We start from the raw sequence: 13,722 nt of genomic DNA, 5'->3' as shown, positions 1-13,722 counted from the left end.
CACCAAACTAACGCTATCTTAAATGAATATAAAATCGAAATAGAAGCAAAAAAAAAACATAAATCTGAAAGAAAATTGCAAATGATATATAGAAAAATCCTGTAATCTTGCAAAGATCAAGCAGCCACTGCATCCATCTAACATGTAACTTAAATCAAGCCTACTTATCTGGGTCTTGAACTGTTTAAGACTGACGGCCGATCTTTTTTTATTTGATAACTTGCTCCAGAGTCATGGGTCTAGATATCGAATCGAATCTCTCTGCCGTAAACTGTAAGTGTTGCTGTTAGTCAAATCATGTTACAAATAATCCGCGAGCACAAATTTTGTTTAACCTTATACATTAAACTTTGTACATATGTCTTGTTGTCTCCTATTATGCTACGTAGCTAAGTCAACTGAGGGTTTTAAAAACGACTACTTTAATAGCGAGATTTCTGACACTACTGAGACTTGTCTAGGAAATTAACGATGCGCGTTATTAACCATTTCAAAAATTCACGTTAATTTTAGTTATTTTTACAAACATGTTAATTATAAGCATCTAACAGGACCTTTTCCTAAATTCGTGTTAATTTTATTAAGCTTAAATTTTGTTCGCGTTGTTAAAATGCTTCGTCATTATATTCCTATAATAAGAACTAAAACCGGCCGAAACGAAATGAAACGGTGGACTCTAGTTAGCCTGAAAATAGCACTTAACTTAGCCTTCATAACGAAATGGAACGATGCACACCGGTTAGCCTGAATAGCACTCCATTTAGCCTGTATAATGCTCACTTTCGCTTGTTTTCAGTAGTTCCGTTCTGGTGGATTCGTTTCGCTTCGTTTCGGCGGCCGGTTTTACTGCCCGCCTTCCTTTCAAGAGAAAGTCATGAAACTCGGCATTTGGCTGGTCAAACATTTCTACTAAGTCGTGCACTATTTGTTTTCTTGGGGTCTCCAAACGTAGTTTGCGAACAAAATATGCCACGCTCAAGTGGGCCAAGAAACGAACTATGAATATTTATATATGCAAAAGCCACTGTTCAAAACCTGTTATGAAAACTTCAAAGCGATTTTTACAGTACTTGTCAGAGATAAGATAAGATAAGATAATAAGATAAAAACTTTATTACCGTGTCTGTGTGTTTAGCCCTTATGGACTAATTGGGGACACAATTAAAATACCTAAAATACTAAATGCTAAGCTAAAAATATTTAAAATACTTAACTAAAAACTAAAAAAAAAAAAAAAAAAAAAAAAAAAAAAATGATGTCTGTACAAAGTTCCTAGTTTGCCTGTAAAAGTTCCTAGCAAGGAAATCATGTCAGAACTCCTTAGCTCTCTCAGTGTTATTGCAAAACAGGTGGCGCTGATGAAAAAGACGGGCTGGAAGCATCAACTCCCCCCGATCCTCCCTGTGGTGCTTCAGTGTAAGGGGGAGGCTGTTCACTTGCTGCCATTGTTCCAGGGTGATATGGTGGAGGTTTGGTCGTGTGTTGCTGTTGTTCAAACTGGAGATCGAGCGGGGGGTGGCATGGGTACGACGGTGGAATTTCCTGCGCCGGGAGGGGTGGGTTGCTCTGTATGTTTGCAACCGTGGTGGTGATAGTAGCTGTTATTATTGCTGTCTCAACTTCTATTACTCTGCCGTAATTAAGTGCTCTCTGTCGACGTCGTCGGCGAACCGCGTAGCAAATAGACAGGAAGGTCGGGCAGATGACAAGGAGTAAGCTGCCACCTACTCCACCACCAATGATAGCGTACTCGCTAGAATCACCATGATCATCACAACCATCATAGTCGTTCTGGCATTTTCCCTTACAACAGGTCAGTTCCGAACTTTTGCAGTCAGAGTCAGTGGAACAAGAAGACCACACGCAATCGTCGCCATCTTTGCATTCGCTGTTACAGCAACTTTCTCCGCTTGAACAATTTAATTTAGAGGAACAGGACTGACCGACACAACTTGAACCGTGAACACATTTACTATTACAACAACTTTCTCCGGAAGAACAACCAGAATCAGACGAACAGTATAGACCGACACAACTTGAAATTGAAACGCATACATCATCGCAACAACTTTCCCCGCTAGAACAATCGGAATCAGACGAACAGGACTGACCGACACAACTTGATCCGTAAACACATTTACTATTACAACAACTTTGCTCATAAGAACACCCAGAATCAGACGAACAGTAGTGACCAATACAACTAAACCCGTACACACATCCGCTGGAGCCGCAGCACACTTGGTTAGATAAGCAGAAAGAACACCCATCGCTAACAGCAACTAACAAGAAAACAGTCAGGGCCGCAGATTTTAAGAGAATCGCGAAAGAAAATGCTGACATATTTTACTCTTTCTCGACAGCTTTTCTTACCTCCGTTATATCTTTGGTCGAAGGTTCGAGTAAAGACGGATCACGAGTTATTGCTGTGTCACGATATAAACGAGGTTGCAATATCGTTCGAGTAACTGGACGGATCACGAGTTATAATTATTGCTGTGTCACGATATAGATGATTAGCAATTCTGCCCGCTGTTAGTTGAATGAATGAATGAATATGTGAGTAAGACGTGTTCTTTTGAAGATTTTTTGCCGTTAAGTTTCTTTACTTATATATTTGCATATAAAGGTAGATATATTGTAGTTTAAAATGGTCAGCTCAAAATAATTTCAAGCAAGCAGAGTCTGATTTCTGTTACTTTCGTGAATGAAACGAAGAGAAACATGACCGATGCCCGGGGGAGGGGGGGGGGGCAATTAAAAAAAGTGTTAAACGGGGAGGCTCCGCCCCGAGCTCTGACCCCTTACCTTTTATATACCATTTGTGACAGAAGTTGTACCCCTTTCGTATACATTTTACTGAAAAAGGGTACCCCTTTCATATACCTAAAGGACTTAGAACAGGACGTTTTCTTGTCAATTTCACGTAGCGCTTAATACATTAAAATAATACAGCCGTAAATTGCGTCTGTTCGAAATATTTTAATTAAAGGCCCTTTTAAATACCTAAATGACAGATTTCCATACCCTTTCGTATACCAAAACTTGTAAAATCCCTACCCTTTCATATACCAGTAAGCCTGAAAAAGGTACCCCTTTCGGGCGGAGCCTCCCCGTACAGGCCGATGACGCTGCTTTGAATCAACACTTATGTGAGTAGAACGTGTTCTTTTGAAGATTTTTTGCCGTTCAGTTTCTTCAGTTATACCTATATTTGTAAATAAAGGTAGATATATTGTAGTTTAAAATGAGTTTCAGCTCAAAATAATTTCAAAGAAAAGTTTGATTTATATTTTCTTTGTGTTAGGGATATCGAAATGAATCTGGAAAAAATGAAAATACAAAACAAACTAGTTTGAAATCATTTTCACCTGAAATTCATTTTAAACTACGGCATATACATGTGTGTGTATATGTTTCACTCCGGTTTGCCTGAATAACACCCCGGTTAGCCTGTTTACTTTCAGCTACTTTAAGTCTACAGTTTCCAGTCAAACACTGTATGTAAAGGGCTGTACTGCTGGTTAATAGATAGAACTTATCCTCCCTTCAGGCCCCCCGCTAGGCTCGATTTCCAGCCGTTCTGTTATCCTTGCAAGAAATGCGGGCTCACAAAACGGCTGCAAATCGAGCCGGGACGCGCTTGACATGCATTTGACAGCAGACGGGTTGCTTAGTGACCAGACGACAAACTTTAGACCTATTCACGTAGTGCAAGTTTCTGGTTAGATGAACGGTATCGAAACTTCTTCGAGTTTGTCAAAAGCTGCTGAAAGAACAACTGTGCATGTTAACTCTGCGGTGCATTCATCTTTGACATTCGCCATATTTTTCCGAATTATTCCAAGTACCAACGCTGCAATTATGAGTGGATACACTGGCATGCTGACTCATGATAAGGAAGCTGTCAGTGACGTTTTAACGATGCTTTGTTTTTAATTACATGCGAAGGTATTATTTATGTCATGGTTCTACCGCAATTAATATGATTTATTATATGACTAATTAATATGCAGCGGTTTTGACGAGGTTCAGTTGTTCAAAGGGCCCAGTGGTTTTACAGTAGAACCCCCGGTAACTCGAACTCCGATAACTCGAACTAACTTCCCTTTCCCTTGGATTTGACTCCACTTTTCAGTCATTTTTACTCGGATAACTCGAAAACCCCGCTGACTCAATCTAAATTTTGTTCCCCTTGAACAAAATTTGGGTCAAATTTACCCCGACAACTCGAATTCAGTCGGTTGTTGCAACTCGCCACGGTTGCCTATTGTTTAGAGCAACGAACAGATCAAGTATTTGGCGCTGAGGCCTAGTTCAGACATCGTGCTTCTGCCGTGCCGAACTAAATTGCACTGTTAGGTTCGACTGTAGCACGGCAGAAGCACGACTCTGATTCAGACGTCGTGCCAGAGTCGTACCAAATTCAAGGGAACTGAACCTACGTACCAATTAGTCAGCGGTGATCCAACAAGGTAATTTGTCAGCGGTAATCCAACAAAAATGGCGCCGTTTTTGAAATTTCAGCCAAACCTCTTACTCAAATCACTGCAAGCCTCAAGAGAAAGACGCAAACAAACTTAACAAAACATACTTTGCTTATTGCAAGCATGGCGAATGTTGATATCACAAGCTTGTATCCTGGCTACCCTTCTGCTCACTTCTGATAACTCCACAGCTGTTCGAGCCTGTCGTCGTCTACCGCGACACAATCGTGGATGGTTCGAACATCTGTGGAGTACATACCTGGTAAAAAATTTTGTTTGTCAAAAACCTTAATTTTATTCTCAGCCATATTGAACACGACTTGCAACGCGACACTGTCGCAGAACATCCAATTTCACCAGCATTTAGGTTGGCAGTGTGCCTTTACCGCTTAGCAAGAGGAGACTACTTTGACACTATTGCAGAGATGACCGGCCTTGGTACCTCAACAGTTTTTGAGATAGTAAGTGACGTTACAAAGGCAATTATCAACAACCTGTGGAATGAACAAGTTTGCCAACACTTTCCGAAGAACGAACAGGAATTCCGAGACAACATTTTAGATATGGAGGAGGTGTGGCATTCCCGGCATGCAGTCGGGCTGCCGTTGACGGATGTCACATCCCATTAAAATGTCTTGCATGCGGAGTACAAGCAAACAAAGAATACCATAACTTTAAAAACTTTTATTCCTTCATCCTAATGGCCATGGTAGGTACTAAGCGTAGATTTATTTGGGCGAGCTGTGGATGAGCTGGTGGTTGAGCTGACCAGGAGCCATAATCGATTATGGCTCCTGGCTGACATAATCATCTGCATGAGTTGAGGCTCCTGTCTTCTGGCCTTTTCGTTCTCTTCGCGATGAAACTCAAGGAGATCTTTGGTTGGGTCGCTTTCTAACAACTTCTCCATGCATTCAACAACACTTGATGCAACGTCTTTTCTTTCTTTTGCCCTCGCTTTTTGACTGGTACAAAGAGCTTCCTATCCTCTGGTGATCCGTTGCTCCCGGGGGCGGGGGGGGGTACTCCCATATATGGGCTATATAGGTATGTGCCGCCCAATAGGGTATGGTTTTTGCGGTTCTCGGTCCTTAAATAGGGTATCATTTTTGGTCCTTTTGGCATTTTGTTCCTGATGTGATCCTTAGATAGGGTACCTATATTCTATCAGCTTTAATAAACGCCCAGATAAACGAAAAAAGGTATATTAAAACTGAACTACCCGTTCAAGTATTAGTAAAGCGATTTTATAAAGATTTGTGTTTGGCCTTGCGTGGTTAGCCGCTATTTGAATAAGGTGTCATTTTTCGGTTTGGGGCCTTAAAAAGGGTATCAATTTTGGCTTTCTTTATCCTTAAATAGGGTAAGGGTTTAAGAACCTTGGCGGTACACCCCTATCCGAAATTTATGGGAGTACCCCCCCCCCCCCGGGTCCGTTGCTCACACCTTCATCGCTGGCCTGTACACTTGCTGGATTTGACCTCGACTGTTCGTGTACATCTTCACTGCTGCCACAAGTTGGTTCCACTGCTCTTTCAGGAAGACAGGAATCACGAGTTTTGACGAGAGCAAATAGCATGAGGAACCACGGGCCATAATTCTTTTTCTCTTGGAAGCGATCAACACCTGTTATTTAAACTTCAGAAACGCGCAGCACGTGTAATACTAAATGCGGATACTAAAGCGAATAGCGTACAACTGTTTAGAGAATTGGATTGGGTTCCATTTTATCATGAGGCAAATGTAAATAGGTTATCAATGGTATACAAACGACTGTCTGGGGACTGTCCTTATTATTTGTCACAGATGCTGATAAGAAACGCCGACATCAATGAAAGATCGAGCAGACATGGACTACTAAACCTTGTCTGCCCCCGATTCAAACGGGAGTCAGAAGGCGGAAGGTCTTTCACAGTATCGACTACACGCCTCTGGAATACTATACCCAGCATCATAAGGAACAAGCCTAGTTTAGTAAGTTTTAAGAAGGCTACGTTTGAATTTTTTAAAGATACATACAGACATTTAGATCATTTTACTTTTTAGTTAACTCTTTTATATCAATTTCGTCATTTTAGAGTAATTTTTACCTAGTTTTTATATTATAGTGTATTTTTAACTAAATTTTGTAATTTTAGATTGTTAGATTTTTAGCATTATTTTTAGTTCTTGATTGTATTTTATATTAGAGGGCCACTGGTTTGTCAGTTTTTTACTGTTATGTGTTTACCCTCTATAAATAAAGTTGATTATTATTATTATTATGTGGCGGTTTTCACGGTTAGAGCCACTTTTTTGCATTCGCCTATCAGCTTCTTGAACTTGTTTCGTACTTGTTCGGCGGTAAGTACAACATCATTTACGGAAACATTAACGGAATACAACGAAAGGGTTTGGAAATAAAACGGTTTACTAAAGGAGGATGTGAAAGGCATTCAAGGGGCAAAGTTCTGGATTCACCGTGGCTTATGCAAGCCTTCGCAAAACATTTTTACCCGTGACGGGGTTCATTTAAACGATGAAGGCCATCAGGCGCTGTATAAGAGTCACCGAGGAGCCATTTTATTTGCCCTGAACTAAAAGAGGGATGGGCAGGAACTTCAAGCTAGATTATATTTAGGTGTTTAAGATACTCTTACCTTCTGTTTTTAATGACATGTGACTACTATGGCTGTTGGCACTGTACATGTGTACTACAAGATTATGACTTGTATTTTTAATGTTATTGTTTATTTAGGGTAGATCAAAATCTCTCTGCCGTAAACTATAAGTGTGGCTATTAGTTAAAATCATGTTACAAATAATCCGCGAGCACAACTTTTGTTTAACCTTATACATTAAAATACATATGTTTTGTAGTCTCCTATTGTACTAGCTAAGTCAACTGAGGGTTTTAAAAACGACTACTGAGGGAGATTGCTGACACCAATAAGACTTGTATAGGAAATTTACGATGAATGTCATTAACGCAAATTTCAAAAATTCGCGTTAAGGAGATTTATTCACCCCACCAGGGGAATAAATGGTTATGCATCTGGTTAGTCCCAAGTCTCCCAGCAAGGGGCTTGGAGTACATCCGGGTCCTTGGTAATCCTATATTTAAGTGGACGAGGCCAGGTTACTGTCCTCTTTTCCCAACACTCGTGCTCTCCATACAGTTCATGATTTCCCACCCACCCTCCCTTGGGGGTAGGTAGATTGTTATTTCAAATATTTGTTTGGATACTCCCTCACCTTTTCTGGGAATTATTTGGATTGTAAAATGTTTCTCAGAGTAAAAAGTAATTGTTATAAAAATAAACGGCCAAAAAATGGCAAATTATGCTTTGGTCAGTTCTTCCCAGCAAACTGCGCGCAGCCACTGCATTGGATAGGAAATCAATTACGAGTATTTACATTAACAAAGAGCATAAATTTTATTTATTTAAACATGTTAATTATAAGCATCTAACCAGAACTTTTCGTAAACTGTTCGCGTTAATTTTATCATGCGTAACTTTTGTTCGCGTTGTTAAAACGCTTCGTTATATTTCTATTATTAGGAGTAAAACACGAAACGAAATTAAACGATGCACACCGGTTAGCCTAAAAAGCACTCCAGTTAGCCTGAAAAATGCTCACTTTTGCTTGTAATCAGTAGTTTCGTTTCGGTAGATTCGTTTCGTTTCGTTTCGGCGACCGGTTTTACTACACGCCTTCCTTTCTGTAAAACTATTACCATTATGCATACGCCACTGTTCAAAATCTGTTATGAAAACTTCAAAGCGATTTTTACAGCATTTGTCAGAGGAAATGATGTCTGTAAAAGTTCCTAGTTTGTAAAAGTTCCTAGCAAGGAAAGCATGACAGAATATTCCTTAGCTTTCTCAGTGTTGATGCAAAACAGGTGCCCCTGATGAAAAAGACGGGCTTGGAGCATGAACTCCCCCCGATCCTCCCTTTGGTGCTTCAGTATATGGGGGAGGCTGTTCACTTGCTGCCATTGTTCCAGGGTGGTATAGTGGAGGATTGGTCGTGTGTTGCTGACGTTCAAAGTGGAGCTCGAGCGGTGGGTGGTATGGGTACGACGGTGGAATTTCCTGCCCCGGGAGGGGTGGGTTGCTCTGTATGTTTGCACCAGTGGTGGTGACAGTAGCTGTTGTTACTGCTGTCTCAACTTCTATCATTCTGCCGTAACTAAGTGCTCTCTGCCGTCGGCGAACGTAGAAACTACAAATGGAGATGAGAACGAGTGAGCCAATTACTGCACAGACAATGACGGCGGCGGTAGAATTAAAACAATAATCGTGGCCGTGTTGGCATTTTCCGTTACAACAGGTCTCCCCACTTGCGCAATCAGAGTTCAAGGAACAAGAAGACCCCACGCAATGGTAGCCATCTTTGCATTCGCTGTTACAGCAACTCTCTATTCTAGAACAATCGGAAGCAGACGAACAGGACTGACCGACACAACTTGAACTGTAAACACATTTACTATTACAACAACTTTCCCCGCTAGCACAATCTGATTTATACGAACAGGACCGATTGACACAACTTGATCCGTAAACACATTCATTGGTACAACAAGTTTCCCCGCTAGAACAACCAGAATCAAAAAAGCAGTATTGACCGACACAACTTGATGCGTAAATGCATCCGTGGTTGCAGCAGGCTTGATTCACTTTGCAGTCATTCTTCAAAGAACACCCATCGCTAACAGCAACTAACGAGAAAGCAACCAGGGCCGCAGATTTGAAGAAAATTGCGAAAGAAAAGGCTGCCATATTTCGCTCTTTCTCGACGGCTTTTCTTCCCTGCGTTGTATTTTTACCGAATGGTAATAAGGAATAATGTTGTAGTGATTATTCTCGAAGTGACGCGTTCTGATATAAGACTGCAATTAATTCATGCATTTTAATGACGGTAAACGTGCTGACTGAAACGTTCTTTAAAACACCATTCAGCACATGTCAATCAAAAACAAATTATTCTACAACCTCGTTCCCAGGGACTCTCTCGTTGAATTTTCACAAAACAAATCGAAAATGGATCAGTTACACTTATCCTCTGGTGATAAAAGAGAATAGAATTCGCTCTACGAAGCCTCAGAGCATACGCTATCAATGAACCATTTACGTAAGAAAACATTCAAATGCAAATGAAGTGAGATTGTGACATAATAGCCTCCCACGCAGTCGTTCTTAGGGGCGATCGCGTGTTTCACTCCTCCCCAAGAACGCCTGCTGCTTAAGCGAGGTCAACATTACTTTCCACCACTAAGCCAATCAGATTTTACCTACCAAAATCGGTAGAGTTGACCTTGACCACCACAACATGTTCCTGTTTTTAAAGTTGAAATGTTCAGTTACCATGCTGTTGTTTGCACGAAATAAATCGAATATTAAATAAACGCCGCCTTCGTATAAACGCCGCCCTCGAATAAACACCGCACTGGAATCGCGAAAATTTTAATAAACGCCGCGGCGTATATTCGAATAAATACGGTGTTCAAAAAACGAATTTACTTAACGCTACTGAAAAGGATCAAAGGTAATACACTAACCGGTAAACTATTTTGGTGGTGAAACTGAATAGCGCTACGACACCTGAGAGCAAGAACCATCAATGACGCAACTCATGTGGAAAAATAAAACATTCAAACACAAATGAAGTTAGATTGCATTACTTTATTGGATACTTACTTAGAAAAATGTGAAGGTCGGCACTTCATCGAATTACAATGAGGTTGCTCGAAGAGCCTTTGGTTTTTTAAACGCATGTAACATGACACTTCTGTTTATCTCACTTTTGTAGCATGATACTTTTGTTTTTCTTTAAAACTGTAAAAACGCCATGTATCATTGAGTAATCGAAAAGTAAGAAACGAAGTAATAAACAAATCAAAACATAAACCATCTGTTTGGGAAAGCATTTAAAGCGTAGAACACATGGAGTACTTGTTTCCTGTCGAAAACGTTAATTTTCTTTCAACAAACAGGAACAAGAACTAATTTTGTTATCAAACTGTCACGGAATGACATGCTCTTATTCTAGCCTGTTGCCGCTATCGATCGTAGTTAATTCAAAAAGCATACCGGTTAATTAAATGTCTAAACAAGTATGATTTCTCTCTGTTTATGGCACGTACTAAGTACTAAAATCCGAAACGAAACGGTGCACGCCGGTTAGCCTGAAAAGCACTCCTGACCAGTTAAATAAATATATAAATAGCACTCCAAATAACCTGAATAGCACTCCAGTTAGCCTAAAAAGCATTCCAGTAACAGCCTGAATAACGCTCACTTTCGCTTGTTTATTTGGTTTCGTTTCGGTGGAATCGTGTCGTTTCGTTTCGGCGGCCGGACGGGTTTTACTACACGCCTTCAGTTCTTCCCTGTAAAACTATTATTATTATTATGCAAAAGCCTGTTATTAAAACTTTAAAGCAATTTTTGCAGCACATCAGAGGAAAATAATGATGTCTGTAAAAGTTCTTAGCTTGTCTGTTAAGTTACCAGCAAGGAAATCATGACAGAATATTCCTCAGCTTTCTCAGTGCTGTTGCAAAACAGGTGGCGCTGATGAAAAAGACGTGCTGGGAGCATCAAATCCCCCCGATCCTCCCTTTGGTGCTTCAGTGTAAGGGGGAGGCTGTTCTCTTGCTGCCGTTGTTCCAGAGTTGTATGCTGGAGGATTGGTCGTGTGTTGCAGACGTTCAAACTGGAGCTCGAGCGGGGGGTGGCATGGGTACGACGGTGGAATTTCCTGCCCTGGGAAGGGTGGGTTGCTCTGTATGTTTGCAACCGTGGTGGTGACAGTAGCTGGTATTACTGCTCTCTCGACTTCTATTACTCTACCGTAACTAAGTGCTCTCTGTCGTCGGCGAACGTAGAAAAAACACATGGAGATCGCGCAGATGAGAGCGAGTGGGCCAATTACTGCACCAGCAATGACGGCGGCGGTAAAATCAATACAATCATCGTACGAGCGTTGGCATTTTCCGTTACAACATGTGTCCAGAGTTCCGCAATCAGAGTCAGTGGAACAAGAAGACCCCACGCAATGGTAGCCATTTTTGCATTCGCTGTTACAGCAACTCTGATCTATAGAACAATCGGAAGCAGACGAACATGACTGACCGACACAACTTGAACCGTAAACACATTTACTATTACAACAACTCTCCCCGCGAGAACAATCTGATTCAAACCGTGTACAGGACCGATTGACGCAACTTGATCCGTAAACACATTCATTAGCACAACAACTTTCCCCGCTAGAACAACCAGTATCCGAAATACAGTACCGACCGACACAGCTTGATGCGTAAACACATCTGTACTCGCAGCAGACTTGATTCACTCCGCAGTCATTCTTCAAAGAACACCCATCGCTAACAGCAACTAACGAGAAAGCAACCAGGGCCGCAGATTTGAAGAAAATTGCGAAAGAAAAGGCTGACATATTTCACTCTTTCTCGACGGCTTTTCTTCTCTGCGTTGTATTTTTACCGAATGGTAATGTGGTTGTAGTGATCATTCTCGAAGTGACGTGTTCTGATATAAGACTGCAATTAATTCATGCATTTTAATGACGGTAAACGTGCTGACTGAAACGTTCTTTAAAACACCATTCAGCACATGTCAATCAAAAACAAATTATTCTACAACCTCGTTCCCAGGGACTCTCTCGTTGAATTTTCACAAAACAAATCGAAAATGGATCAGTTACACTTATCCTCTGGTGATAAAAGAGAATAGAATTCGCTCTACGAAGTCTCAGAGCATACGCTATCAATGACCCATTCACGTAAGAAAACATTCAAATGCAAATGAAGTGAGATTGTGACATTATAGCCTCCCACACAAAATCCGGAGAGTTGACCTTGACGACTACAACATGTTCCTGTTTTTAAAGTTGAAATGTTCAGTTACCATGCTATTGTTTGCACGAAATAAATCGAATATTAAATAAAAGCCGCCCTCGAATAAACCCCGCACTGGAATCGCGAAATATTTTATAAACGCCGCGGCGTTTATTCGAATAAGACAATGCCCATTTTAAAAATTGATAACTCAAATGTTAGCGATTTTTCCCACGAAAAAAAAATTACATAGGATAATTGTATAGATAATAGGCTTTCAGAAAATGTATTCTGAGGTGTCAGTTTTCACACCTTAGGTGTGAATTCCTTTGTATATCGCAGGCTCAAAAACACAAAGATTGTAAAAATAAGAGATATCAAAAAAAAATTTAATTGGAGCTGATTAAGGGTTATAATGTGCACATACCCCGAAATACCCGTGGTAAGGTGGCATTTACTTCTGGAGATAGAGCGTTCTAATTATTTTTATATGTGCCTCAACTTTGAACAGCCATAATTTTGTCAAATATATCTCGTCCGCGCCGGGTATTTATACACAGTTTCCTCAACATTACACAAATAAACAGTGCAAATTTCACCGAGATCTGACAATTCTTTACCTTAAAATTGCAAGTACCCTTCGAGGCAGTCGATTACGGCAGCGAAATTAGCGTATGAAAACAGCAAAATATTCGTTCGACGCCCGGGGGGGGGGCACTTCCTATAAATGGGCCAATGGGGATGTGCCGCTGGATGGGGTTGCATTTTCACGACTGGACTGACTATAATGGGGTCGCCTTTTCAAGCATTTTTTATAGGGTGACTCGAATGGGGTCACACTTTTCCGGGATTTTGAGAATAAGAAAATTTTGGCAAATTGTGATTTATAAACGAAAAGATTCACCAAAAAAAATGTTACCGTATTTATTGCTGTTGTTCAATATTTGACAAACGGCTTTCAGAAAGTGACTAAGTTGGGGTCGTGAAAATTACATTTACCCAAAAGTGACTAAGATGGGGTCTATAATTGGCCATAGAATATGACTATAATGGGGTAGGGGTTCTGAGAGGCCAGCGGCACATACCCAACAAAATTTGACCCAAGTACCCCCCCCCCCCCCCGGGTTCGACGCATTGTTTTTTGCGACGCCATATTGAATTGTTATAGGTAGACTGCTGTTCATTGTGTTCAAGGCCGCATAGTTACGATTGCTCCACGAAAAAGTACGAAAAATAGGGATATTTCCGACTGTTGTCGGAGAAAACATGGCGGCGTAAACAAATACGATACACATAGCAACGCCAGATTTTGCAATTGAGTTACGGAACTTATGCTGCGTTTTGCCTGGGCTCTGCGAGGGTCGGAAATCAAAAAAATCCTTCATGGGC

General features: G+C 40.8%; 2 protein-coding genes and 1 pseudogene across 2 annotated transcripts; 1 reads left to right on the top strand and 2 right to left on the bottom strand.

Moving 5' to 3' along the window:
* Positions 1-1,256: 1,256 nt before the first annotated feature.
* LOC144654209 (uncharacterized) lies at positions 1,257-2,683 on the bottom strand. Its single transcript, XM_078514294.1, has one exon. It carries the CDS (start codon positions 2,341-2,343, stop codon positions 1,336-1,338), a length of 1,008 nt encoding a protein of 335 aa, XP_078370420.1. The 5' UTR covers positions 2,344-2,683; the 3' UTR covers positions 1,257-1,335.
* A 1,934-nt stretch (positions 2,684-4,617) lies between these two features.
* Positions 4,618-5,306, top strand: LOC144654022 (uncharacterized; annotated as a pseudogene).
* A 4,830-nt stretch (positions 5,307-10,136) lies between these two features.
* Positions 10,137-12,403, bottom strand: LOC144655290 (uncharacterized). The gene has a single exon (XM_078515506.1). The coding sequence runs from the start codon at positions 11,931-11,933 to the stop codon at positions 11,022-11,024; it is 912 nt and encodes a 303-aa protein (XP_078371632.1). The 5' UTR covers positions 11,934-12,403; the 3' UTR covers positions 10,137-11,021.
* Positions 12,404-13,722: the final 1,319 nt, after the last annotated feature.

The sequence above is a fragment of the Oculina patagonica genome, chromosome 5, assembly GCF_052425735.1.
Source record: "Oculina patagonica isolate OP01 chromosome 5, crgOcupat, whole genome shotgun sequence".
Classification (NCBI taxonomy): Eukaryota; Metazoa; Cnidaria; class Anthozoa; order Scleractinia; family Oculinidae; genus Oculina; species Oculina patagonica.
Note: the sequence above shows the minus strand (reverse complement) of the source record. Positions and strands in the feature narration are given on the sequence as shown.

Bases quoted from the DNA above. Each gene is read 5' to 3' on its own strand.
- LOC144654209 (XM_078514294.1), bottom strand. From the start codon at position 2,343: ATGTCAGCATTTTCTTTCGCGATTCTCTTAAAATCTGCGGCCCTGACT.
- LOC144655290 (XM_078515506.1), bottom strand. From the start codon at position 11,933: ATGTCAGCCTTTTCTTTCGCAATTTTCTTCAAATCTGCGGCCCTGGTT.